This window comes from Hyposmocoma kahamanoa, unplaced genomic scaffold (assembly GCF_003589595.1).
Source record: "Hyposmocoma kahamanoa isolate Upper Pololo Valley unplaced genomic scaffold, ASM358959v1 100021, whole genome shotgun sequence".
NCBI classification, from domain to species: domain Eukaryota; kingdom Metazoa; phylum Arthropoda; class Insecta; order Lepidoptera; family Cosmopterigidae; genus Hyposmocoma; species Hyposmocoma kahamanoa.
The window spans coordinates 12317872-12343947 of NW_020653200.1; the positions used below are offsets into that span (position 1 = coordinate 12317872).

The 26076-nt window shown below is 36.1% G+C and overlaps 2 protein-coding genes across 2 annotated transcripts in view; both read left to right on the top strand.

Moving 5' to 3' along the window:
- The window catches only part of LOC113225821 (probable cationic amino acid transporter), a 76295-nt gene extending 65342 nt beyond the window's left edge, over positions 1 to 10953 (top strand). The window contains exons 4-5 of the mRNA XM_026458270.1: positions 9099 to 9220; positions 10836 to 10953. Coding sequence (XP_026314055.1) covers positions 9099 to 9220; positions 10836 to 10953 — 240 coding nt within the window. The remainder of the gene's footprint in view (positions 1 to 9098; positions 9221 to 10835) is intronic.
- LOC113226778 (probable cationic amino acid transporter) lies at positions 10851 to 25596 on the top strand. Its single transcript, XM_026459520.1, has 9 exons — positions 10851 to 10987; positions 14231 to 14295; positions 14438 to 14538; positions 14870 to 15013; positions 17664 to 17835; positions 21375 to 21502; positions 23380 to 23584; positions 25096 to 25188; positions 25310 to 25596. Exons 1-9 carry the CDS (start codon positions 10973 to 10975, stop codon positions 25398 to 25400), a joined length of 1014 nt encoding a protein of 337 aa, XP_026315305.1. The 5' UTR covers positions 10851 to 10972; the 3' UTR covers positions 25401 to 25596.
- Positions 25597 to 26076: the final 480 nt, after the last annotated feature.

A 26076-nucleotide genomic window follows, 5' to 3' on the forward strand; every position in this document is an offset into this window, starting at 1 on the left:
TATACTTCTTTATTTTGTGTTTTGATTTTTTTATTAATAGAGTTATAAAACCAGTATGCATTTCATATGCGGACGGACTAACGTGTGAACGCTATTGGTCGAGCGCCTTTGGTTTGTGATAAGCCGAATGAACTCTATACACGTTGGCGCTCGCCTTCACTCGGTCAGCTAGGCGAGTGACACCGAACAAGGCAAGGCAAGGCAAATAGGCCGTCTATACGTTGGTATGTTGTCATTGTATTGCAGGCTTTAAAAAAATAGTCATTTTTAATAGTTAGAGTTGTAATTGGGAAAAATCAGAAACGAGTGGATAATTTTGTTTTCAGGAACTGAGAATAGCTAGTAAATGAGTCTTGTTTAATCTAAATTGAACATAAAATTATTTAGCAATAAACCTAATGATGGAATAGCATTGTCATGTAATCTAGTTACATTTAAAGTTCTGTTAAAATTTGACTCTTCAAAATGAAGCGAACAAATGAAGATGGTCTTTGATCCAACGTTTATATTCGGCAGTCCTATGATTTCCAACCATTCTTTCTTCCTTTTTTCATTTGTAGGAAAACTTGAAATAATAATAATAAAACAATAAAAACCTCATAGTGAATTGTTTTAATAACAGAATATCGATAATATGTATGCTTACAAGATCAACACTATCTCAAAATAATCGTTAACAACAATCATCAAAATATACAAACAAACAGGCAATCTAAAGTAACAAAAGCAAAATTTGGCAAGATTTATAAATAAACTACTTAAATAAGTCTAATTACATAAAATATTCGGGCTATTGTGTGATTTATAGACAAAAAAATAACACATGCCTGTGCAATGTAACATTCGATTGATTTGCAGTTTTTCTAAAGCCGCATCCTTTAATGCTGCAGCGTCGCATTTTTATTAATACCTAATTATTCTCACTGTCAATATTTTTGTCCAATTTAATTATAATACATGTGAATAATTCAATAATACATTTGGAAAAACATTTGTTTTGACATATTTGATGTACTTCCCTTTGACAACGGTATCATGTACCTCATGTACTTGAAATGGCCACGGTTGGCATTTAAAATGACGTTACGAATTTTCGATTCCCGTGTTTGACACAGACCAATGTAATGCTATCTCTTTTGGCTTACGACGGCACGTAATAGTTAAACAAAGACAATAATATGTGTATGTTTTCGAAGTCGAAATGCATCATATACATATAACGTCTGATTTATATATGTTAACGTAACATGTCCTTTAGTTTCCATAGTCTAAGATATCGAGAGAAAAACGCCTTGAATTGGAGAAATAGCAAAATCAACTAAATAATTGCTAAAAGTAATTGCTCCTAAATTAAAGTTAGGCGCTATTTATAAAAATGAATCTTCATGCGTGAACAGCCACCGTTTGAGGTGGATGATTTTCTTCAAAATGAAATGGGACCACTATGGAATTACCCCCTTTCCAACATAAAAAGCATCATGAAAATCGGTTCACAAATACCGGAGTTATCGCGTAACATACATACAAAAAAAAAAGAAAAAGAACATGCAGTCGAATTGAGAACCTCCTCCTTTTTTGAAGTCGGTTAAAAATAAAATGCGACACCGCTATGAACTTAATATTCAACCACGAGCAGTTTTATTAAAAGGGCAATGGAGATAGGATGTTGTAGACTGTGCCTCACAGGCTTGCATAATCAATTGAATCAAGCTTGATGGGATCGTGTTGCTTCGCCGTAGCTCGCACTAATACAATATTGAAGCGAGCACGTAAACCAATTACAGTATATGCTTTATCTGGGTTTTTATCAATCGACTGCCGCGTAAATAACAATTAATTGCTAAATGTATCTGTTAAACTGAATATACTGGCACTCAAAATTCGTAGTATATTTATTCGTCTTTCGTACTCGATTTATACAATAACATAAGTAGGGTAACTCCATACAAACGTAGCAGCGAGTCTAGTAAATGTGCACGTTCGCTACGCTTCTTATATGGACGTACACATCACATAATTTCGCGGTGCACTCACATTGCATAGTGCGGGTCGTCTAGCGCGCCGTTTAATATATAGAATTGCAGCGTTAACAAATAAAATAAAATAAATAGTAGACCTACTTATTGTTGTGATGGTGGTGGTTTGTACAAGAGTGACGCAAATTCAAATTTTGTTCAGCATTTCTGTTTCATGATCATACTCCCATAATGGAGATACCAATCCGCCATGTTGGTATAAAAATATCAACATTAGCATTAACAAAAGCTATTTCAATATAGCACGGAAATACTATGATCAACACCTTTATTTTTTTTTAATTATGTTTACAATTTGTAAGTGAAACTAAAATAATAATGTGACAACCATACCATAGTAGAATAAGAACAAGTAAGGCTACTCCGTACCCAATACCGGCGCGGCTTGTATGCGCGCGCAACCGTTACAGACGCACACATTCGCACAATACTAATGAAATGCGCATTGAGGCGAACCAGTGTTGTGCAACTTTAAAGCACCCTTGGGCTATGCAAATGAATGCGTCCATACACGACGCGCGGCGGGCGCTCACACATACAAGCCGCGCTGCGACGTTTAATATGGAGTTACCATACTTCTTATTATTCGATATACATATTAGGTATATATACACACACAAATACCAAATAATAGACTTCACCTTTACAGATTGGTAAAATTACTTTGTCCACAAAAAAACTGATAATTGATAATGTTTCATTTCAATGCCCATTACGATAATGACTACTAAAAAACTGACAATAACAATAATTATAATTACCCTTTTATTTAAGTGAAGTACCCCTGGTACTCTTACCAATAATTCTCTTACTAATAATTTTACAAGTCAAGCCGAGAATTAATTCAAAGGTAATTTGCCGCCGGATTTTTTTGGTCTTTTTGCTTACCGTTATCCGTACTTTGCATTCCAAGGACTAAAAATTATCGTTTCCGACAAGTAGCAGTAATTACGTAACAAAGATAATATAATATAAACGATACTGTGCGTTGCACCAGACTCGAAAAAAATTGTAGGAACAGTTTATTGATGGCGTCCCAGAAGATCACCGTCGTACTTTTATCCACACACGTACACACATTCACACCGACACACTCACAAGTAGTTATTTAATTTTCTATTATTTTGTAAATCATGGTAATTAGATTTTAGGAACATTCTCGTCTTTATTAACTTTTCGCATATAAATTGTGAATTGGTTAGCTACGATTTAGGCTACGCCGAGTGTAGGACCCAGTGTAAACGGTTTTAAAAAACATAAAAATGCAAGTCTTAAACTTATGTGTGGTATAATATGTATAATAATATATATCACTTCTGTATTTCTTCATATCTAAAATAAAAATTATTTACTTACTCTGCCCGCGATTTCTTGGCAGAGTCCATGCAGTGCATCTAGGGCGTGAGTAAATATTGTTTAATACACCATATACAGTGAATTAAAAAAGTATGTATAAAATTAATGTATACAATGTGCAATGTGCAATGTGCAATGTGCAATGGGACGGTTATCATCTACATATTGTACTACTTCCTACTGTATATAAATACCTATGTGTACAGTACTGTATATAAAACCTGTGTTGGCAATAAGTTGATATTACTTTATAATTATAAGTAATAAACGTTTTATTTAATGTTAGCCCTGTCACAATGAAAAAGAATTCAATATAGGTCAGCATAAATTGGCAGCATTTCGTTTGCGAGCAATTTGTTGCGCTTCATTCATAACTGACATTAACGAATGGCTTTTTTATGAATGAACTAGTTGTAATTAATGTGAAGTAGGTTTGTAATAGATGTTCACCAGCGTAGACACTAGTTGAAAACTTAATTACATTTGTATCAACTTTACGGCAACAAATTTTTGTTTACTGGAATTTTGCTCTGCAGAGGATTTGACCCGTCATGTTTTTGACACGTTTGAGTTCTATGAAATACCTACATCTCTCCGTTACACCCTGTAAGGAAAATATTACTAATTTCTTAACTGGTATTTTGAATGTAATTTTGTTCAGAAGCGCCGTACAATCGATCCTACTCTGTGCAATGTTTGAAAGAAACAGACGTCAACTATGTACCTCCGCGGGCACAAAAGTAAAGCTTAGAACAAATGTATTTCCACTGGGATAATTTAAATATTCAACTTTGAAATTTAGCACACGTTGATGTAGCATTGAATTAGTAGAGTATCGGTTCGTGGGGACAAAGCAAGCATGTTGCGCTTGCAACCGGGCACTTATTCCCTTGCCTACAACTCGGAGCTTAAAGTGTCAGCTCGTAAGAACCTTGACCGACGCGCCATGTTTTCCATTGTTCGACGACCTCGGTGACCCAATTGTTTGCACTATGGGCCTTGGGTGAAAAAGATTTTAGGGCCCGATCCCGGTAGTGCTAATATGAGAAAGAAGGTTTCTAAACTGACTCAAAGCTAAGTGTTCTGTAAGTAAATCGAGCATTTTTCAATATTTTTACACATTGTATTTTTTCGAATTGCAAAAGCTGTCTTCAAAGACGTTACCATTACCCCCCATACTATCACAAATAATATCACAATCTGTTATAAAAATATATTACACATATATATGCGGAGAAATTACAGGCACAAGCGACTTGTCAACTTATGTCTCAGGGTGACAGGCGCAGTGGCAGTGCCCCTCAGATCTTTGCGATTTAAAGCTCGGAGTGGCACTGCGACTGTTATTTACAGGCGTGCTTACCTTCAGGCGCACGACTGGTTCGTCCCGTCACTTGATATTATATAAAAAAAAAGAAAACACACACAATCAAACAAAGTATGTTTATATAATAAAAACGGTCATTCAATCACTATTTTTGATTAAATGATTAGTAAACGACTAATAATGACAAATTTTGAATGAATAAATAAAATCAAACATTTGATATATTTTTCAAAACTTTAAAAATTTTGGATTGATAAAAGTAAACAAACAATACGTAAAATTCTCGCTAATGGCAAGTGCTCATTGCCTAGTTTGTTTACCTACAAACGACTTCACGTGTTCCGAGTGGGCATGAAGTTCCGTTATATTTCAACATAGTTTTAAAGACTTCAAAGGCTTTAGTTAAATATATATAATGTAAGGCTGTATATGTCCATTATATGGATACTTTTAAATTTGTACTTTGTTTTTGTGTTTGTTTTTGTTAAAAATTTGTGCGATTCTGTATTTGCTTTTTTTATCGTCAATGTTACTGGCATGCCATTCACATATACACATTATGTGATGTCTACAATATCATAGCAGGGGTTTCAAAACTTAGGCTGCATTTTTTGGATGACTACTTAAATACGCACAAAAATAATCATAAGATGTTTCATATTATTTTACTTTCTGAGGTACTGTACTGAGGCGTAGCTTGGGATGCGTAGCGAGAGGTACTTTTAAGAATATAAAATGGAATAATCTTCAAAATATACTTTATTGTACTTTCACATAATTTCGGCGTCGGGCATTGACTTGTAAGCCAATGGCGTCGGGTTACAAATCAATAATGTCAAGATGCTCCATTCTTCATTTTCAAAGCATTCTATTTACAAATCTATTCACTCAGCCAGTGATTCTACTCATAGAGTAGAGCCTAGACTACATCCCTCTTCCTCACAGCTGAAGGGGTGAATATCCCTAGCTGGTGCTCTATCTATGATAGGCAACTTACATCAGTGATCAGCCTTTACTACAGGCTAGCCACACACTGCTCGGAAGCTATTACCTTACCAACAAGTAACCACCGAGGAGGTTATGGCTTTAGTCTGCCAAAAACCTATCTAAAAGGACAGACCATGACCACATCCTAATCAAACAAATAAAAATATAATTACTCGCTATCCTAGCTAATTAGGGAATCTGACTATACCCTAAGACTTTATTTCAGCGACCCTAGACTGGCTGAATGATCCTAATAAAAATTCTAAACATCACTACTTCCTAACTGTTTCCCTAAATTATCTTCAACGTGCTTGCTGCCACAACGACGACACAGGCTTGAGCATCCATCGGATGTTCACGGGGTTACATTAATATTGATCTCCCAGCTGCCTCAGTCCTCATCCTGCAATATCCACGTTCCATCAGCTAATCTCACTTTCTTTAAACAAACAAGCACAAAAACACATGCAACCCTAACAACACATCCTAACATACATATGGGATGGGGATATTCCATATGAAGATCGCCTAATTAATTAAAAAAATATTTTTTCCCCGAATGCAGACAGTTCTTGTTCATCTGGGAGGGTGAGCACGAACTATGCACATACACTGGACAATACATCTATCAAATTAAAAAAGAAAAAAAGAAAAAGTAAGTTATATCCTTCTAATCCCAATTGGTATTCTATTACAACATTATTTCAATATTCTTATTTCAATTCTTCAAAAGCATTCTAATTGCAAAAGCTATATTCACTAGCTATATTCAGCCAGCAATTCTACTCATAGAGTAGCTAGCCTAGACTACATCCAGGTTTAAAAATGTTGCTTTCCGAATTATATTTTGTATCTAATTTCGGGAAAGCATACTTCTTTTTATTGAAATTACAATCCTGACGCAATTGACATGGCTTATCACTTACATCAATTTTACTTATCATTTCTGGCAAAACCGAGAAGCTATCTAAACTTTTTGATACGGGTTTCAAAGAAGACTTTTCTTTCTTTGATCCAATATCTATCATGGACTTAGAAGAAGAAATTTTGTTGTCAATGTCCACTTTTGACAACTCGAAATTATATTTTTTCAAAATATCTTGACCCAAAATTAAATATTCTTCAAGATCGTCTATAACCAGCAACTTCGAAGGACATTCCTTTCCATTAAATGTCAACGACACTTTGGTGGATGACTGTACATTTATTGGCGTTGCACCCACTGTACGTAATGGAAAACTTGGAGTATCATCGATACGCAACTGCAACCTTTCCGCAAAATAACGAGAAATTACTGAAACCGAAGCATTAGTATCCACCAACGCCTCGCAACTTACATCATTAATAAAAACAGATATAAAAAGTGCCCTGGTATCTACACTAGAAATATCAATTGTAGACAAATTTTCTAAATGTTCAGTTGCGCTTTGCTGACATCCACGTTGAGGAGATCCCGACGAAGATCCACTACTATGTGCCTGTGAATACCCTTGACTTGGCGTATCCTGACTCACGATTGGTACTTGTGGCGCTTGATATTCCTAGAGTAGAGCCTAGTACAGCCTAGACTACAGTACACATAACAAATTCTAGAGGTAAGCTTTGCGTTAGAAAAATATACCGACCAAACAATTAATTGTCGTCTTACATAATCTCCAAATCTCCGCGAAAATTGTCGTTAGTCAATTTAATAACATTCAATTTCCTGTAAAGTTGATGTGTGTCATAACTTTATAATAAACTAACTATATAATACGCGCCCAAGCTACCCAAGTCTTTTTGTAAAAGAATTCCACCTAAGGTACTTTTGTTAAACAATTTCCTATTAGCCGCTTACAATAAAAGCTTTTCACTGCTTTTCGTTAAAATTTTAAATATCAAAGCTCAGTCAGACTAAATTGCATATAAATGTGCTGTGTCCCTTTGTAAACTTTTAAAAACATCCACCTTTTGCACTACGTTTCTGTTGTTGCATTCTGCGATTTAATTAACAGTCAGAGAGTTATAGTTGTGAAATTCGTTTCAAATATGCTGGCATTTTCCAGGTGGTGGTGCTGGCATAGAATAAACTTATTCAAAAAATCTCCTTATTGAAAATTAGATCTTGGTTCATAGATAAATACACACATCAAAAGTGTCTACGGTTGAAGGTAGTGTTTTAAAATATTTGATTACCCCATTGACTTACAAATAAATGGACGACGGGTCTAATACAAAAACCACGAAAAAAATGTCCCAAATCAACCTATTCGAAATTTAAATTGTAATGTCATCGCAGTATCGCGCTGTCAGTCGAACAAATGAAGAGTAAAGCGGAGTTTGGCGCTCTGTATACGATTTTAGCGCCTTACAAGTGCGGACACTTTTTAGCGCGGACCCGACGTCTATATAATTGTAAGTCAATGGATTACCCTATTAAAATTAAATAAAAATATGTATATAAATTTAATATATTATTTACTTAGTAACTTATTTTTAAATCATTAAATTGGTCACAAAAACCTTTGGTGTTAAAAAATATTAATTAAAAAAGCTGATTTTAGATTTTAGCGTACTTAGCGTAGTGTATAGTTAGGCACTATAGGCCTTATGTTGTACATAAACAAACAAACAAATTCCACTTGTAGTTTTATGCCATTGACAATATAATTGAATTTACAAATCAACTTTCTATAGGAGGGCCAGTACTCGTAAAATGAATAGCGCGGACTTTTTCAAAATGCTTCGGATAGAGTTGTGTACAATTTAAAAACTTTTTTCTGCTCGTGTACTTCAATCTCTCAAATAGAATTTCGTAAACCATATCACAAAGGCGATCTTTTTAGTTCTGAATCAAAATTCTATTATCTATGGCACTCCCTACTGAACTGAAATAGTATTTTATGCAATCGTAGTATAATGAGGGTTCTTAAAGCAGAGTACTGTGTTTAGGCCACGAGACCTGGTCGAGTGGCCTAAGTAATAGGTACAAAATTTTAACACCTAATTATGTAATGATTGCATGCAATATTTTTCTACGAGTAAATAAAATAATTAAACACAACCAATATTTAATGTATATTTTGCTAGCAATCCATGACAAGAAACTCAAACGAATGCCAAACAAACTCTACAAAACAAAAAACCAAAGAGATAAAATAAAAGTGACCAAGTACCGCTTAAATTTTGAAATCTTAAATCTTTTTTCAATTCTTTTTTAAATGGGAAAAAGGTACGAGGTACTTCGTACCTATTTCCCATACATATATCATCCTATATTAAAAATATAGAAACTTTTTATTACAACTTGTATACGTAGCAAAATTCATCACAAATCTAAAAAATATTCAACAAACGTTTGGTCAGATAATAATTTCGCTTTTGATTGTATTGTACGTGGCTGTATATTTCAGTGTATATTCACGCGCTGGTTAATTGCATTGTCTACCTCCAACTCACCAAGGCCAGAGAACGCCGTCGTACTCGACGGCGTTCTCTGGCTACGAACTGAAGGCTCCAAAGCATGTTACCTCGGGTACCACACGTGTTGCGAACGCTATTGCGATACTACAACACAACAGATACTTTTTTATATACATAATTAAATATTTTTTTGTATACTACAATTGTATTTTCGATTAGAGCAACAGTAATCAGAGCAGACGAATAAAAAAGTCAAATATTCGTGTTTTGAAAATAAATATTATAGAAATGTATAATTTTTAATGCTCATACATTTTTTGTTATGTGGTCTAATTTTGTAGGAGTTACTTTTCCTAGAAAAAAAATTCTAATAATTAACTAATAATACAGTGGTTTATCAATAATTACATTTAAATTTACACATTCATAACAAGAATAAATAAAAGCTAATTGTATCATCTGTTACTTTAAAATGTGCATGCATGAGGTGATTTGCTACGAATTGCATCAAGTTACACAGTAAAATAAATGTGTTATATAACACATTTAACTTAATGAATAATAGTATTAAAATAATTTAAATAGGTTTGATTACTTATCTAAATCACTAGAAATCATAAAAAATATCAAACTACAAACATCTTCTGGGAATATCATTGTGGTCTATTTTTGCAATGACAATAAAAAGTTTGTAGGTCCTTTATTTTTTTCCACACGGCGACTTTTAGCAGAGCGTCTCAAATGGGATGCAGTCGCTAACCGTCTACCTCTACACACGCGTTCGATTTTAAGCAGCGATTCAAGCGCGCGACTGCGTCGATACAAACGCCCGATTCCAACGCTACACTCCAAATTTATAGGTGATTGCATCGATGCAATTACGCGTTTGTATCGATGCACTCGCACGTTTCACGAACGCGCATTGGCATCGCTGCTATATATAAGTCGCTTTGTATGGGTAACGTGTGTGGGTGTGTGTGTGGGCGAAACCTTGAGGGTAACTTTTTTCTCAACTGGACATTGGCGTTGCATCATTCGCCGTAATTTTAATATTATTTTTATAAAACGTACATATTCATTTTTAATCCTAACATTGACAGAATCATCACAGGAATCGATACAGTCATTATAAAGAAATTGGAATTGAAATTAACCACAAGTATTTTAATTCGGTTGTGTATAATTGTAACTGCAATACAATTGTACGCACAACCGCTTCCGTTGGAATCTGAATGTTTTAAATAATTCGATGGAAATTGTATTTTACGCAATATGTAATATTGAATAGGTACGTGTAAATTATATCACATTACACAAGGAAAAAGTAACATACACATTACACAAAAATTATTTTCACGCTACATCAGCTAGAGCAGTTGGTTATTACAAAAAGATATATCGTTTATGATGAATGCTTAAAAAACACGCGTACTGATACAGCTCACTGCAATCAAACAGATTTTGTTTCTCATTGCAAAATGTAGGATGGTTCATTTCAGAATTTTAATAGGTATTATATATATTTTAATACGTAGTATATATATTTTATTATTAGATTCGATCGTGATAAATTTTAAATATGGGTAATAATTATTTACCTTTCAAGATTGGGTTTATTGCGGACGTTTCATGACCGCTCTGCGTTTATAGCCTTTTTAACTTTGTGGAATTTTGATGGTTATAAAAGAGGTATAAAGTGAATGCTTTAGGTGATTTTTCTTTAACAGGAACATTGCTGGCGTACACACTTGTGTCGACATGTGTGCTGGTGCTGCGCTACCAGCCGCATTCCACCAACTTGATCGAGCTACTTCCACAGAGCTTGCGCACACCCGTGGAACCTGAGGGGACTTCTACTAGCAGGATGACAAGTTTCACGGTTTGTCAGCATTTTTTATGCTAATCATTTGCTTGTACTGCTACCTATAGAAAACAACTTGTCTTTACTGGTACCAAATTCATTGTAAAATCTTCAAAATTACCTACATTGGAATGGCTAGAAGATGGACCTGTTCCAGTAAAATATATACTATCTAATCTCTGCAGGATAATAATAAAAACCTCTGTTTTTCAGATATTTTTGAAATGTTTCTTTAAGCAATGCTGTATTTTAATGTTGTAAACAGCCTTTGAACGCCGCTCCTACAAACGTGTTTGCATTATTAAAAATTATAAGAATAGCAATATTTCATTTTTCTAAGGATCTCAAAATGATTCCCCATTATCAGTGAGGTTGAAGCGTAACGCTCTATCAAAGCTATTTTTATTGAGAGTTTATTTAGGTACACGGAACCAAATTTTTTCCGAGAATACCTTGAATACATTGCGGTCGTTCGCTGTGCCTTGTTGTAGCTGTTATTTATGCAATATTTATGTACACAAAATTCTAGGATAACTATGTGACAAAACAACAAGTTGTGACAAGGTAAATAGTTTCAAGTTATTAGGGTCAATTTATTTATATATAAATTAGGTTAAATTGTTTTTACCTACTTGCAACTGTAAGTAAGGAAAGCACTGATAATGTATTAAACGTAATGGCAAATTCTAAATGTCTACCGATGATATCATATAGATATTCACTCCATTGTACTTCGTAATTGCACACGTTAAGCTGGGTAACAAGTGGGGTCGCGTATTACAGGGATTGAAATGGAAACGCCCATTTCATTCTTTTCGTTACAACTACTTATAACCACGCATCGAATTTCACGTCAAATTTCAAATTTAATCTAGCTTCACTGCTAAATTATTTCTTATGCACTCAATTCGCAGGCACAGTACCTGTAAGCACCGTAATTATAAGAACTGTGTATGTGTATGTGTGCATGCAGATTAATCAAGCCTTGATGACAAACAAGCTTGACATTTGTCTGTTCAATGCAATTTAGTGAATAATTCTTCAAATCGTCTTGCGTGACTCGAAAGCGTTAAGCAGTAATTTGCCTTTGCATAACTCTTTTCACCGAACCTAACCGTGCTCCACTTGCCAAATCAGAACTATTATACTATAGTTTAGTACACGGTAACATCAGCTGTTCTTGAGTAAATGTTTGTATGGGACTGCTGCTTTTTCGTGATCTAAGGGGGCTCTTACGTTAAAACTTGTTCCTGTTGATGGGTCGAATTTCCCACTAAAATATCATGAGATAAAAAGATCAGACTTTGTACAAAGCTAAGTAGTTACTATTTATTATCATCATCATCAAGTCTTTTTTGTATGTTTGTTCCACTGCTGGGCACAAGCCTCCTCTCAGGCGAGGGTTTAGGCCATAGGCCACCACGCTGCCCCAATGCAGTTTGGGGCCTTCACACGTTTTCTTCTACCACGTGCAGGTTTCTACACGATGTTTTCCTTCACCGAAAAACTCATGGTAAATTACTAATTAAATTTCGCACATAAATTCCGAGGAACTCAGAGATGGGAGCTCGAATTCGAAACCACGGACTCTACTTAAGAGACGATACGTCAGACCATTAGGCTACCACGGCTTCAGCAGTAATAAGGTACTATGTTCTGTTAATTGAAGGTTTTGAAATTTTTGGATAAAATATTGCAAAATTGTCAAACAAATAGCTCTCAAGGGCAATTAACACTCTAGCGAAAGTTGATGTATATATTTCAAGTAATAATGAAAGCTGGGATCCAGAAATAAATATATGTTCAATCAGCCGTGGCCATGGGACCTGTAAAGGGCACAAAACGTTGATATGTTTGAAGAAACAATTATACGCCATTTATATCCGAAAAAAGAGTTTCATTTCCTATGTACGTAATGTGCTTGGCGTCTTTATAGTGTGACGTCATAGCCGATGTAAAATAGACGAAGCCTTGGTCACAATGTCACCCAATGTTAAGTTAGCGACGATATGGCCAACAATGTTACGAGTTTGCCTAGTAAATAACTAATCACTACCGTTGAACAGCCTTAAATTGTAGCTTTGGAGAAACACAGATGGAGGAATAACCAATCCTTTGCCGTACGCCTTAGGAAAGATGAAGCAAAGCGCTTCATGCGAAAGGATGGCAATGCGGATGGAGTGTTCCTCCACTGAAGACTTTCTAGTACTCCGGAGGTGAGGATGGATCTAAATTGGAACGTATTTTTATACACACTCTCCGAAATATAGAAATTCGTTAAGCAGGTCAGTGTTTTGCGGTTATTGAGACTTGGAACCTGCGACACCACAGGAGAATCGTTGATAATTAGTCTCTTTGCTTTTCGCTCGAACCAGTCAAAGGCAGCCAAACAGGGCCATCCCAAAGGTGACAGCAGTAGTCCATACGCGACCAAACTTGTGCTTGATAAAGATTATTTTAATGCTAATGAAAAGCAAATCTCATTTTGTTACTTATCAGAAACATTATAATACAGGCAGGTGATTTAGTTTACTATTACGCTTGGCAAGCGATTCAAAGATGTTCAGAGCTTCTCCAACCGACAGCACACCCGCATCGAATAGGTTATTAATTCCGCTCAGTACGAGACGTAGGGCGCAGACAGATCTTCAAACTCCGTGTCCCTGATTGATGTTCAAGTGGCATTCCAATTTCCAGCAGCTGCTTTGCAATCTCGCCTTGCCCAGATCATTAGGATAGCTATTTACACCACAATCGCAAGAAAATAATTATTTGTCTCACGCAGTTCAAATTGGACGTCTATTATATTTTTTTGCGTTCCCTCGCTTATAAATTGACGCCTATAGGAATTATTAGTACCTGCTTATTAATTATATATTATTACTAACAACTAAAATTGAACAGAAGAATCAAGTAGCACGTTCCTCCCAAACTTTTTTCAGTATTGATAGCATTCTGAAGAATTGTATCGAATTGAATACAAAGGCAGATGTCACTAGAATACAATCCGGCTCCCATGACCCAATTTTGCAATCCGGACGCTCTGGAATAATTCATAGCGAGACAACAAACAGACTGCCACGCAAAAATCTTACTACTTGAACTCTGCCCTGTTTTGATTAAAAATGCTGTTTACTGTGTTGGTGTTATAGGTACTTATTGTTTTAATCATATTATTTCTACGTAAAATAAATACTAAGTATATCTAAGTATTCTTAGTAAAACTATTTTTGAAATGGTAAGTCTTATGTCTTGTTGCAGACTCGAACGCAAACCCACATCATGCCGGCAACTCAACGCGTCATGGTCCGTCGTGTAACCAGAAGGTAACATTATTTCCTGACAGCCCAGCGAAATTGTAAATAAGTTAATAATGCAAAGCGAAAGGCCGGCCGACACTTTTAGTAAAAGCTTGTACCCAACTAATCCGTATGTCCACATACCTTAGCATGTTGAGTTTGTCTACAGCTCTCCGGATTCCGATGATACCTACCCGGGAGATGAAAGTGAAGAATTCGGCCGCGACGACACCTTTCTGGTGAATTCAAACACGGAAAACAAGTTTTACGGTAAGAGTTTACACATTCTTTTCGCGGAAATGCGGTAGAATTTTCAGATTTTATTTCAGTCTAGCTACACGACGCCATTTGCGATTGCCACGAGAAATAGCGAATTTGACTGATTCGCCACGCGATATAAAGTTGTATGTCCCTAATGCCATAGCTTGAATAAATAGCGTACCTTAGCGTAACTTACCTGTAGTGTGCAGATACTTTTGTGTGTATTGTGAATATTTTGATAATGTGTACCTATATGAAAATATATTCACAAAATATCTGTGTTCTGTACGACAATGAAATATGTCATATAAAACTCTATTAACAAACTAATCTATATCAGGTGCGGTTCCCGGGGGTTCATCAGGCAGTAGCACTCGGTGCGGGCGGTTCTTTGACGCCTTTTCTCGCCAGCTGCATGCCATGTCCTATCTGTGCCCAGGCCTCTTCCCCTGGGTCGACTGCGGACCTGCCACCGAACAAAGCGGTTAGTCTTTTAAATTAAATGAATAATTATTACTTTTAAATAGGGATGATTCGATACAAGTAAATACGAGTAAGTACTCGATACTTTTCTTTCGATACCGAGTATTTTTAGTATCGAATCCCTTCTTTCGATTTTTCTGGGTATCGGAAGACGAACACTGGTATCGAATTGAAACGCGCACGCGTAAATATTTAACCTCAATCCCAATTCCCAGGAAAAGATCATCTTTTTTTCAAATTATTCTTCTATCCATTTTCACCATTTTACAGAAAACAAATTCAAACTGCCAAGTACCAGAGTAAAAAAAATGTATGTCTATCTATTGTCCCTTTGGATCATTTTTGGATGAATGGTACAACCAAGAGCACGTCAAGCTTGATACTTTGTACTTTGGACTTAAGTTAAGCTAAGCTTGACGTTCTCTACTACATACATCTCAGCGAATGATAGAAGTTCTTATTTTTGTATTACAGTTTTTATATAGATTAAAGTTTAGTAAAAGTAATACCTAAGTATTATTACGGCAAATTCGCAGTAATACTCGATTATCAAAATCTCGATTGATTAGCGGAATTATCGTTTGTATCAATTTAACTATAATACTTTCAAAAAGGAAAATAACGTTTATTTGTTTAATTGTGCAGTGTGTGCTTGTTAAAAGTTTATTACTTTTTTGTTATTATAGCGCCGCCAAAATCTAAAGTATGGACATATTTTATATCTTCTAAAAAGTATCGATATGAGTATACTATACTAACTAACTCATATATGATATGAGTTAGTCGATACTAATCATATGAGTACTTCATGCGATCATGACGAATTGATTACTACTCATTTGAGTAGGTATCGATACATTGGTGGTATCGGAACATCCGTACTTTTAAACAATTGTATAAATGCTGACCTGTATAAGCACAGTAAAGTGAGTACTTATACCATTGTATTGGCGTATCCCCATATAAATCCCACTGCTGAACGTTAGTAGGAATAGGTAATTGAATAAAATGGACGTTTACATTTCTTAAAATTGAACGAACAATTACATTTTATATCCTTCATTTACATTTCTGTATGTAAGACAATTTCATAAAAAATATAATGGGTACAAAAATGCTCCGGTGTTGTAACAAAGGTTATCAAGATTCGTATAATAATTAGGATGGTGGATTCTTTGTACGGAAACAAGGATGGGCTCGCATTGATTATAGGTATTCGGTGTCGTGTTCATATTTCCGAATTGCATAACAACCCCATATGACCCCAGGTAAATACCAGGGTCATATGGAGTATTTTGCAAACTGCTCTGGTGAAATTGCAGGCACATGGGACTTGTCAACTTACATCTCATGATGAAGGGTGTAGTGGCAGTACCCCTCAGATCTTTGCGTTTTAAAGCTCTGAGTGAGTTGGTACTTAGTACTTGGTCGGGCTGGTGTCCGCAACTCGACGTCCAGACGCCTATTTTGCGTGTGATGGGTGCAAGGTCCTACTCGTGCCAACCACGCTTTTTCAGGAATCTCAGCATCCTCCTCGGTTTGCTGAAGACTTCGAGGAGCGACCTCGGTACTCCGAGGTACTTTGCTCTGTAATTGGACGCGCCGGAGCACTGTAGTAGGATGTGGGCAGCCATTTCTTCCCCCTCCATACACGCTCTGCATAGAGGGCTATCTGTGACACCTAAATTGAAAAGGTATTTATTGTATGGACCATGATTCGGTAGGGCAGCTGGTAGAGTGCGAAGTTCTTGCCTTTTGAGTTTAATTAATTTTTGAGATAGACTGGCGTTGAGCGTTGGGAGAGCTTCCCTAGGCGTAAAAGTTGTCCACGTGTTATTATGATAGATAAGAGATTTTGTACCTTTGTGTATAATTATTCTTGACCTTGTAAGGAAGGACACTATGTATTCTGGTCTTACAAAGCCTATCTGTGACCCTTTTCTGGCCAGTATATCTGCCGCGTCATTAGATTTGCGTGGTTGTGTATACATACCTCCATGAGTGCTTGATGGCATTCATAAATAAGTCCTGTATTAATGTCATAGCTGCTCTGTGCTTGAAGTCCTCACATGCTGTCGGAGAGTATTCGGATAGAGTGACGTTTTTACTCTTCTCGCTATGATTGCTTCTGCTACCAACTTGGTATCCATACATTCAGGTATTGATATCCATATATCCTGATATTGAGGTCTTATGAGAATACCCCAGTACCTGTTCCTGAACTTGTTTTTGATCCATCGGTGAAGACGCGGATCTCTCTGGGGTTCAGTTCTTCGTTGGGATCTTCAAACACTTATTTCTTGTATTTTTTGTTACGACCATTTTCGAATATTTGTAATTGTACAAAAACAAATGCAAATATTAATTTTCTCATGTAATTTATTATATTGTAAAGGCATTTTTATTTCCTTTTTCGATTTGTAAAATGCGCTGCTGTATTTTTCTACATACCCTCAGGCAGAAGTTGTACCTATTTATATAACAATTTTATTTAATTTGCTAGTGTACAGTCATAGGCACTAACTGTTTCGATTAAATACTGTGAAACAGATTTCAAGTTAAAACTGTAGAGTAAATTTGTTTTATACTGTATTTGCTTTCGAGTGCAGATTACAGCCTTTATTAAAATATGTTCTGTTTGTATTTGCCAGGGATGTTCGTGATAAAATCCGTCGGAGTTATGTACTTGTTGGTCATCGTATTCGACATGTTCGCTGCTTACGGCAACCCTGGCTCTTCCACCATTACCACCATCATTATGGCTCTCCTTCTGCTGGCTATTATCTCCATACTGCTCGTTATATCGAGGAGACCACAAAATCGGTGAGTGTTAATTGACATTTGTGATACTGCACTGTAATAATTCCATTCGATATAAATTTATATACCTACATATCACAAAGACTGTCAAGGATTGATTTCGTCTCTTAGGTCGCAACATTACCGAAAGTAGTAGTACGCTGACAACATGAATATTGAAGGCAAATTTCGGGTTTGTAGTATGTGAACCCGAGTTCGATTTTAATAGTAAAGTCACCATTTAAGGTTCCAAAAGTATCTTATTAACCTTTTTATTTACCGTGGCGGTGAAACACACTTAAAAATATAATGTGTAATGTATAATAGTAATGTATTGTAATCTATTAAAATGACTTTTTAAAAGTTTTCACGTTATTAAATAATTTATGTTAAGAGGAATAGTAATTTTTTAATGAAAATAGTGACGGGCATAACGTTCATAATAGGAATAAAAATAAACTAGCTGTTCTTGATAGTCGTCTTTCCAAAGTCACAAATTTATTTAGGGGAAATGTATAAGTACGCGTCTATAATAAGATTACCTGTTTCTTACCTACTTCTGCCGCCAAGCAGTAATGTCAACATTACTGTTTTCCGGTTTTGAAGGGTAAGGGTGCTGGTGAAATTACAGGCACATGGGACTTGTCAACGTATGTCTCAGAGTGACGGGCGCAGTGGCAGTGCCCCTCAGATCTTTGCGAGTTAAAGCTCTGAGTGGCACTGCAACTGTTGTGGACAGGCGTGCAGCTTACCATAAGGCGCACGACGTATTCGTGCCGTCACTAGATATTATAAAAAAAAGATTCCGGTTGATATTCAAAATTTGCCAAACTATAGTGAAATACATAGGGCGCACTATAAGTTTCCGGAATTGGCCACTTACATAAACAATATTTAAAAAGTAATTACTACATTTGAAAATGGATTCTTTGTAGAACACAGTTTGGTTCATCTGACTCTTACTTGTTTTTTCTACATCAAAATGGATTTAAATCGTGATAATTTTCGTAGTGTGATTTTCTACGACTTTAAGGGTAATTTAAAAGATCAGCTGAGCTACGCTGGGCTTCAAATTGCTGTTGGCGATGAAGCACCATGCAAGACGACTATTTATAGCTGGTTTGCAGAATTCAAACGCGGTGGTGTGTATATCACAGTGACGAATTTCGTAATGGTCGCCCGTCCACTGCTGTGAACAACAACAACATCGATGCTGTGCGCCGTATGATCAATACAGACAGACATGGGACGTACCACAAGATTCGGGCATCTTTAGGCATAGGCATGAGTCAAATACAATCAATACTACACGAACATTTGGGTGTGAAAAAGCTGTGTTCTCGGTGGATCCCACACAATTTGACTGAGGCTCAAAAAACGGATCGCGTCACTTGGTACAATGCCATGCTTACCAGATTCCACAAAGGGACGTCAAATTTGGTGTGGGACATAGTAACAGGTGACGAAACATGGATTTATAGTTATGATCTCGAAACAAAGCAGCAATCGAGCGTCTAGGTCTTTCAAGATGTGCCGAAACCAATCAAAGTGGCGTGCGCGCAAAGTGTCTGTAAACGGATGATTGCTTCTTTTTTTAATAAAACTGGACAAGTGGCTACTGTTGCTTTGGAGAATCGTTGTACCATGAATAGTGATTGGTACACGACCATTTGTTTGCCGGAAGTTATTGACAAACTCCGTAAAAATAACCGTAAACGCCGTATCATCTTGCACCACGATAATGCCAGTTCTCACACGGCCAGACAGACAAATTAATTTTTGAAGGTGAACAACATTAACCTTATGGGCCATCCCGCGTACAATCCCGACCTGGCACCTTGTGACTTTTATTTATTTCCAAAAATTAAGAACCAGTTAACGGTCAACGGTTTTCATCACCTGAAGAGTATGAAAAATATGTTTCACAGATTGTCACGGAGGAGTGGCATAAATGTTTTCAAAATTGGTTCATTCGTATGAAAAAGTGCATTAACGCGAACGGAGAATATTTTGAGAAACAATAAATTCATTTCTGACCATTTATAGTATTTTTTTCTTATTCATTCCCGAAACTTATAATGCGCTTCACGTAAAAACTTTAACACCGCTTCTGCATACCTACTTGGATGACAAAAATCTGTCGTAGTGACCAGCTTAGTTCTAGCAGACAGGGACCGAGAAACCCGGGTTTGAGGTTAACCGTTTGTACAGTACAGTTGTAAAATCTCTGTACAGAGTACTAAAAAACGGACCCCAAAAGTCATTCATTCCCTAGTTTGTCTCCCTTAGAGGTACAATATTTTCTTCAAATTTAAATGGAACCACTTATGAGGTACCCTTTTCACAAAATTATTGCGTAACATATATACAAAAAAAAACATACATTCGACTTGAGAACCTCCCTCGTTTTGAAGTCGGTAAAAATGGATTTAATGCCGCCAAAAGACATGTCTAGAACCTTGTCAAAATTTTTTAATGGTTCTTCTTTTCCGAAAACTTCTTTTCTTCTGTGAAGGAGGTCGATGGCCGACCAGAGCGAGAATCGTCTTCAAAGCTCAAACTACTTAAAAACTTAAATAAGCAATACGATCAAATTGATTGAAATATTTGACTCTCCTTAAAATTTTTGAAACGACCAACTGCATGTTTATTTTATCAATATGTGTTTCTACGAACTTTTTGTTTCGAATTGTTTGCGCTATATTAGGTATCTACTGCCACGTTGTAACTTGTATTAAAAGAACTACACGAATTTTAGGTAGAATCCATCATTGATTTCAGGGCGCGATAACTCCGGTATTTGTGAACCGATTTTCATGAGTCTTTTTTGTTAGAAAGTACTTCCACAGTGGTCCCATTTAATTTTGAAGAAAATCATCCACCTCGAAGGGTGGCTGTTCACGCATGAAGATACATTTTCATAAATAGCGCCTAAGTTTAATTTAGGAGCAATTACTTAAATGGTTGATTCTGCTATTTCTCCAATTCAAGGCGTTTTTCTCTCAATATACTTTGAGTAGTGAGAACCGATTTTTATTATCTCCAGTGTCAAGTCCTGTATAGTGGCGAACTAGGGGATATTTCAATAAAACTTAGCAAATAGACGTAATTCCACGTACTTTTGAGGTCGGTTTTTTTTAGTAGTCTGTACTGAGATTTGCATTTACAGATCATATATAATAACTACGTAGGATCGAAAGTTTTGTAAGATTCCAATTTAATTAACGAAACGTGTAAGTGATTATTTTACTACGATGAACTGAGTAATGCAAATGTAGTATATATATATAAGTTTTGTGAATGACGTTTAGTTTAACTACCTTTTGTACATAAAGTTTCAGCCTTATTCGAGATTTACCTGACGGGCACTTCTCGAGGATCGGAGACCCTCTCTCTCTAAACAGAACCAAAATTTAATTAATGTTGTTTCTCTTGCCGGAGAGGGCCCAAGACTCCCTCGCTATATGAAACGTGATGCCCTAAACTGTTACTACTTTGCATATGGCTCAATCCAGCACTGTGTGACAATGTTCTTGTAGATGTTAACTTGACAATGGTTTCAGAGTGGCGTTGATATACACGACCCCCGGCCTGCCATTTGTGCCAGCCACGGCCATCATCGTCAACATATATCTGATCCTCAACCTGTCCATTCTGACTCTGGTGCGGTTTACTATCTGGATGAGTCTAGGTTAGTTTGTAGCATGCTGGTTAGATTATATTGATTTTGTATTTAGAATTGCATAAAAAATAGAAGGTTGTTGTAAAATGAACACCGAGAGAGTTCTAGACAAATATTCAAATCGAACGCTCACAGTAAATCTTTAATTATGAATTAAATTCCTCGTTCCTATTAAAAAGTACCTCTCGCAACGCTAAACCCACAGCTACGCTCCCACAGTATCTATCACTTATATGTGGAATCACACAACTACACTAAACAATTTTAGTAGCAGTAGAGCTCCTTATGAAAGAGTTTGTCCAGGGAAGTACTGCAACCGTATCTTTTCTGCCGCCAAGCAGTAATGTCAGCATTACTGTGTTCCGGTTTTGAAAGGTAAGGGTGCTGGTGAAATTACAGGCACATGGGACTTGTCAACTTATGCCTCATGGTGACGGGCACAGTGGCAGTGCCCCTCAGATCTTTGCGATTTAAAGCTCTGAGTGGCACTGCAACTGTTCTGGACAGGCGTGTCACTTACCATCAGGCGCACGACTTGTTCCTCCCGTCACTTGATATTATATAAAGAAAGAACACGGGTCGAACGGGTTTGTCCTATGTGCTCAGTCTTGCAGTAATTCAGATTCAACGAACTTTTGGGGACAAACATTCACACTTATTGTTACATAATATGTCTCAAATGAAGCAAAAGGGGAAAATAACGTTGGTCGCATTTGGCATAATAAGTTTAAATTGTAACATTGTAATATTATTATAATCTACATGTGGGAAACATCATACTTTACTTAAATATTACGAGTGCTTAATTTGTGGTGTATTTATACATTATGGTTCATTATCACAGTAGATTTCTTACAATACAATCTTCCGACACAAGTAAATACATAAAAAATTCTTGTGTAACACACAATGTTTACTGAAATTAAAAAAAAATAAGTACGATGTTTTACTGAAATGTCAAAATCTACTACAATATTAACAAATATCTATTTGACGTATACAATATTTTGCTGAAACATTAAAGTCCGAATGACATATAGTTACATAAGATATTTGACAGAAATATCAAAATTTTACACGATTTAAACAATGTTTTGCTGAAGTGTCAGTCTATTTGACATAAACAATGTTTTACAGAAATGTCAAAGCCAACATGGCATTACGATACTTTACCAAAATTTAAAGTCTACTTGACATACACGATGTTTTACATACATGTCAAATTTACACGATGAAATGTCGCATCCTTTTGTTAAGAAAGACTTGCAGATCGCTGGTAAAAAATTAAGATCAAACAAGTGAGAGACACATTTCAACACGACTTAATTAGACATATTTTAGTAAGCTACTCCACTTTCTTACACACCTAACAACCGAAGATTTTCACTTTACAACTATTTAGTTTAGTTTTTCATTTATATAGAATATTATATTCATTATCCATGTTTACAGTACCGACACGCTATGATGGCCGTTTTGACAATAGTGAAGTCAAATCTCAATTCATTATTATTTTATTTATTATTAGTATTGCAAGGGGTAGCTGATTAAAAAGTTTTAATAAAACTTTTACTTTGTTTTTGTTGCCGGAGGTAGAAGTAGTGCTGGACAGAGATCCTGTGTGACGATCGTAATAGACCTCAGTTTAAAAATTTCGAATTTCGATAAACAAATGCGCAGTTGGGTCGTAAAATTATACATCCATAAATTTTACAGCTCGTCACTATTGACAACAATGTATGTACATCAATTAGCTCATTCAGCGTAGTTATGAATTAATACGAAACTTGATGAGCGGACAAACGTCAAAATGGCCATCATAGCGTGCCGGTACTATAATCATGATTTTGTATTTATTTGAGCTAAGTGACAACTCCAATTTGCAGGCATGGTAATGTACTTCAAGTACGGTATTAAGAACTCAAAGCTAGAGACAGACCCGCCAGCGCCACCGGCCGTGACTCCGCCGACACCGAACCCACTCGATCGCACTACCATCCCGCCCAACACTCAGCCAAGCCGACCCTTCGGTGACCGCAACATCTTCGAGGGTGATGGCAATAACGGATTTTTTGGCAGCTATAACGATCAGTGAGTTATTCCCACCGCACTATTGTTTTATATACCGTTTAAATAACTTGGGCACATTGTAAATGAAGAGCTAAAAGATGACTGTGATATAGAAAGGGAACGTAGGGCTTTGTCGATAAGAGGGAATATGTTGGCTCGGAGATTTGCTGGTTGTACACTAAATGTTAAAATCACTCTTTTCAAGGCATTCTGCCAAACTTTTTACACCAGCAGTCTGTGGGCTACTTATACCCAAAAGTCGTACAACGCCCTGCGTATTTTGTATAACAACATGTTCCGGGTGTTAGTGGGGCTTCCTCGCCACTGTAGTGCGTCTGGAATGTTTGCAGATGCACATACAGACGACTTTTTTGCGCTTATGCGCAAGAAAGTTGCGCCATTATTCCACAGAGTGAGGGGAAGCCCCAACACTCTCCTACAGGTTGTTGCTGGAAGGCTGGATAGCGCTGTACTCGGCCGGTTCAACGAGCTGCACGCACCATGTGCGACTCGGTGACCCGGCTGACTATTTGTTGCTTTTATGTTATTATTTGATAAGTTATTTTTAGTTTGTCTTATTGTACTAACATAGCTATTAAGTCTTTCTGCTACTAACAAGATATGGACCAATTAGTTGTCTGAAAATAAAGATATTTTATTTTATTTTATTTTTATTTATTATTATATGCGAAAGTTTACATGAAAATATCTTGTAAGTGCAGTCAGAGTAAAAAGATCTGTGAGTCGATGTATGATGAATGAAAATCATTTTATATACGTTTTTAAGACTTTAAAGGGCTAAAACATAGGAATGCATTAGTCTTGCATTAAAATAAATCAATGAAATTGAACAAAATCCAGGCTATATTTAAAATAATAAGAGATTTCCATATGACACTCTTGCTTTGTAAATAATAGGATGTTCGGGAACCTTCATTCGATAACTGTGATCGAATGAAAGTTACTATACGATAACTGTGACTTCGAGTAAGTAATCGTACGGATGTGACGTCATTTCGGTTCGATTTCGAATACGACAGTTTGACGTTCGATTCGGGTGTTGTGAACAAAAATGAAAAGAAATCGTACGATAACAAATCGAATCAGTCGACAACTGAGTAAGGTTCTGAATCGACGCCCTGTTCCATTAAGTCTATATGTTAAATACAACCTCATCTCAATGTATTCCAGGTGCACATCGGGATTTAGCAATGTACTAATGAACGTATTCTTATATAAAATTTACCCTTTAGGTGTATGACCTGTGTATGTTTTCATTATTTTGGCTATCCAAATTTTCGTCAAAAATCTGGTGCCTATGCATCCATAGGCATCAATCAGTCGGCGTCGAAATTATTGAATTATATTACATTACACCGTATTTATACGTACAGTCATAGAACTGTACGTATAATTACAATACTATAACTTATGCAAAAAAATACTAATCACGTCCGACGTCGCAACCATTTCTATGAGTTATTATAATTTTCTGCTAAATAATAAGTTAGCCCTAAATGGTAATGTCTTAGATACTCGGACCCTCTTCTCGCATGGCACGTCGCCGACTTGCAGCCGGTACAGTCCGGATCAAACAACACTGGGACTACATACGTGGAATCTCGGTACGTCTTTTTAGCTACTACTAAAACCGGAAAATTATTAATATGTTAAACCAAACCCAGTGTGAGCAAAGTAATATTTGATTTTCAATGAATACTTACTTATGGAATTTCAATGTTGCAGATACGATGCAAGAACAAATAGTACTACATCACACACCTCGAGCCGTCCGCCGTGGGCATACCCGGACACAACTTACGACAATTGGGACTAAAAGTTGTCGCGACTGACTGCCGAGTACCACGTCGCAATGGCCGTCGTCACTCGACGGCTATCAACCCAGCTCGCCCTTAATAATCACATACCTACATAATTATTATACTTAATGTAAACATGCTAGCTCTGGAAAAATACCTATTTTAATCGATTCGTTTTCCAAATACAATATTTTCATATTATTTTTTTATAAACCAGTTGAAGATTCTTACATATCTTTATCTTTCAATGTTATTGTTTACATAAATAAAACCTATACCTATTTTGGAAGTGTTCTAATATTGAAAATATTTTCATATTTGTTTCAATATTTCGGAATAGTTTAAAATAGTTGACAATTTTTGTTGTCTTCTGTAGTATTATTACTATTTTTTACAACATTGTTCTTAAAGAGTTATAAGTACATACATAAGCAATCTAAGGTTTTAAATATCATAGTGCAATAACTTTTCGAACAAAATAATATGTGTTTCTAAGTAGCGACTTCTTAACATGGACTAATACGATTTGTAAATATTTATTATTCGGAAAAGTTATATGAATGTTATTATTGTATAAACATGACTAGCAAATTTAAATTAAAAGTTGGTGCTTTGAGTAGAAGCACAAAGATTTTGTTTGTTGTCGTGAAGTTTCTTTGAATTAAATGCATACATACTACATACTACTACAAC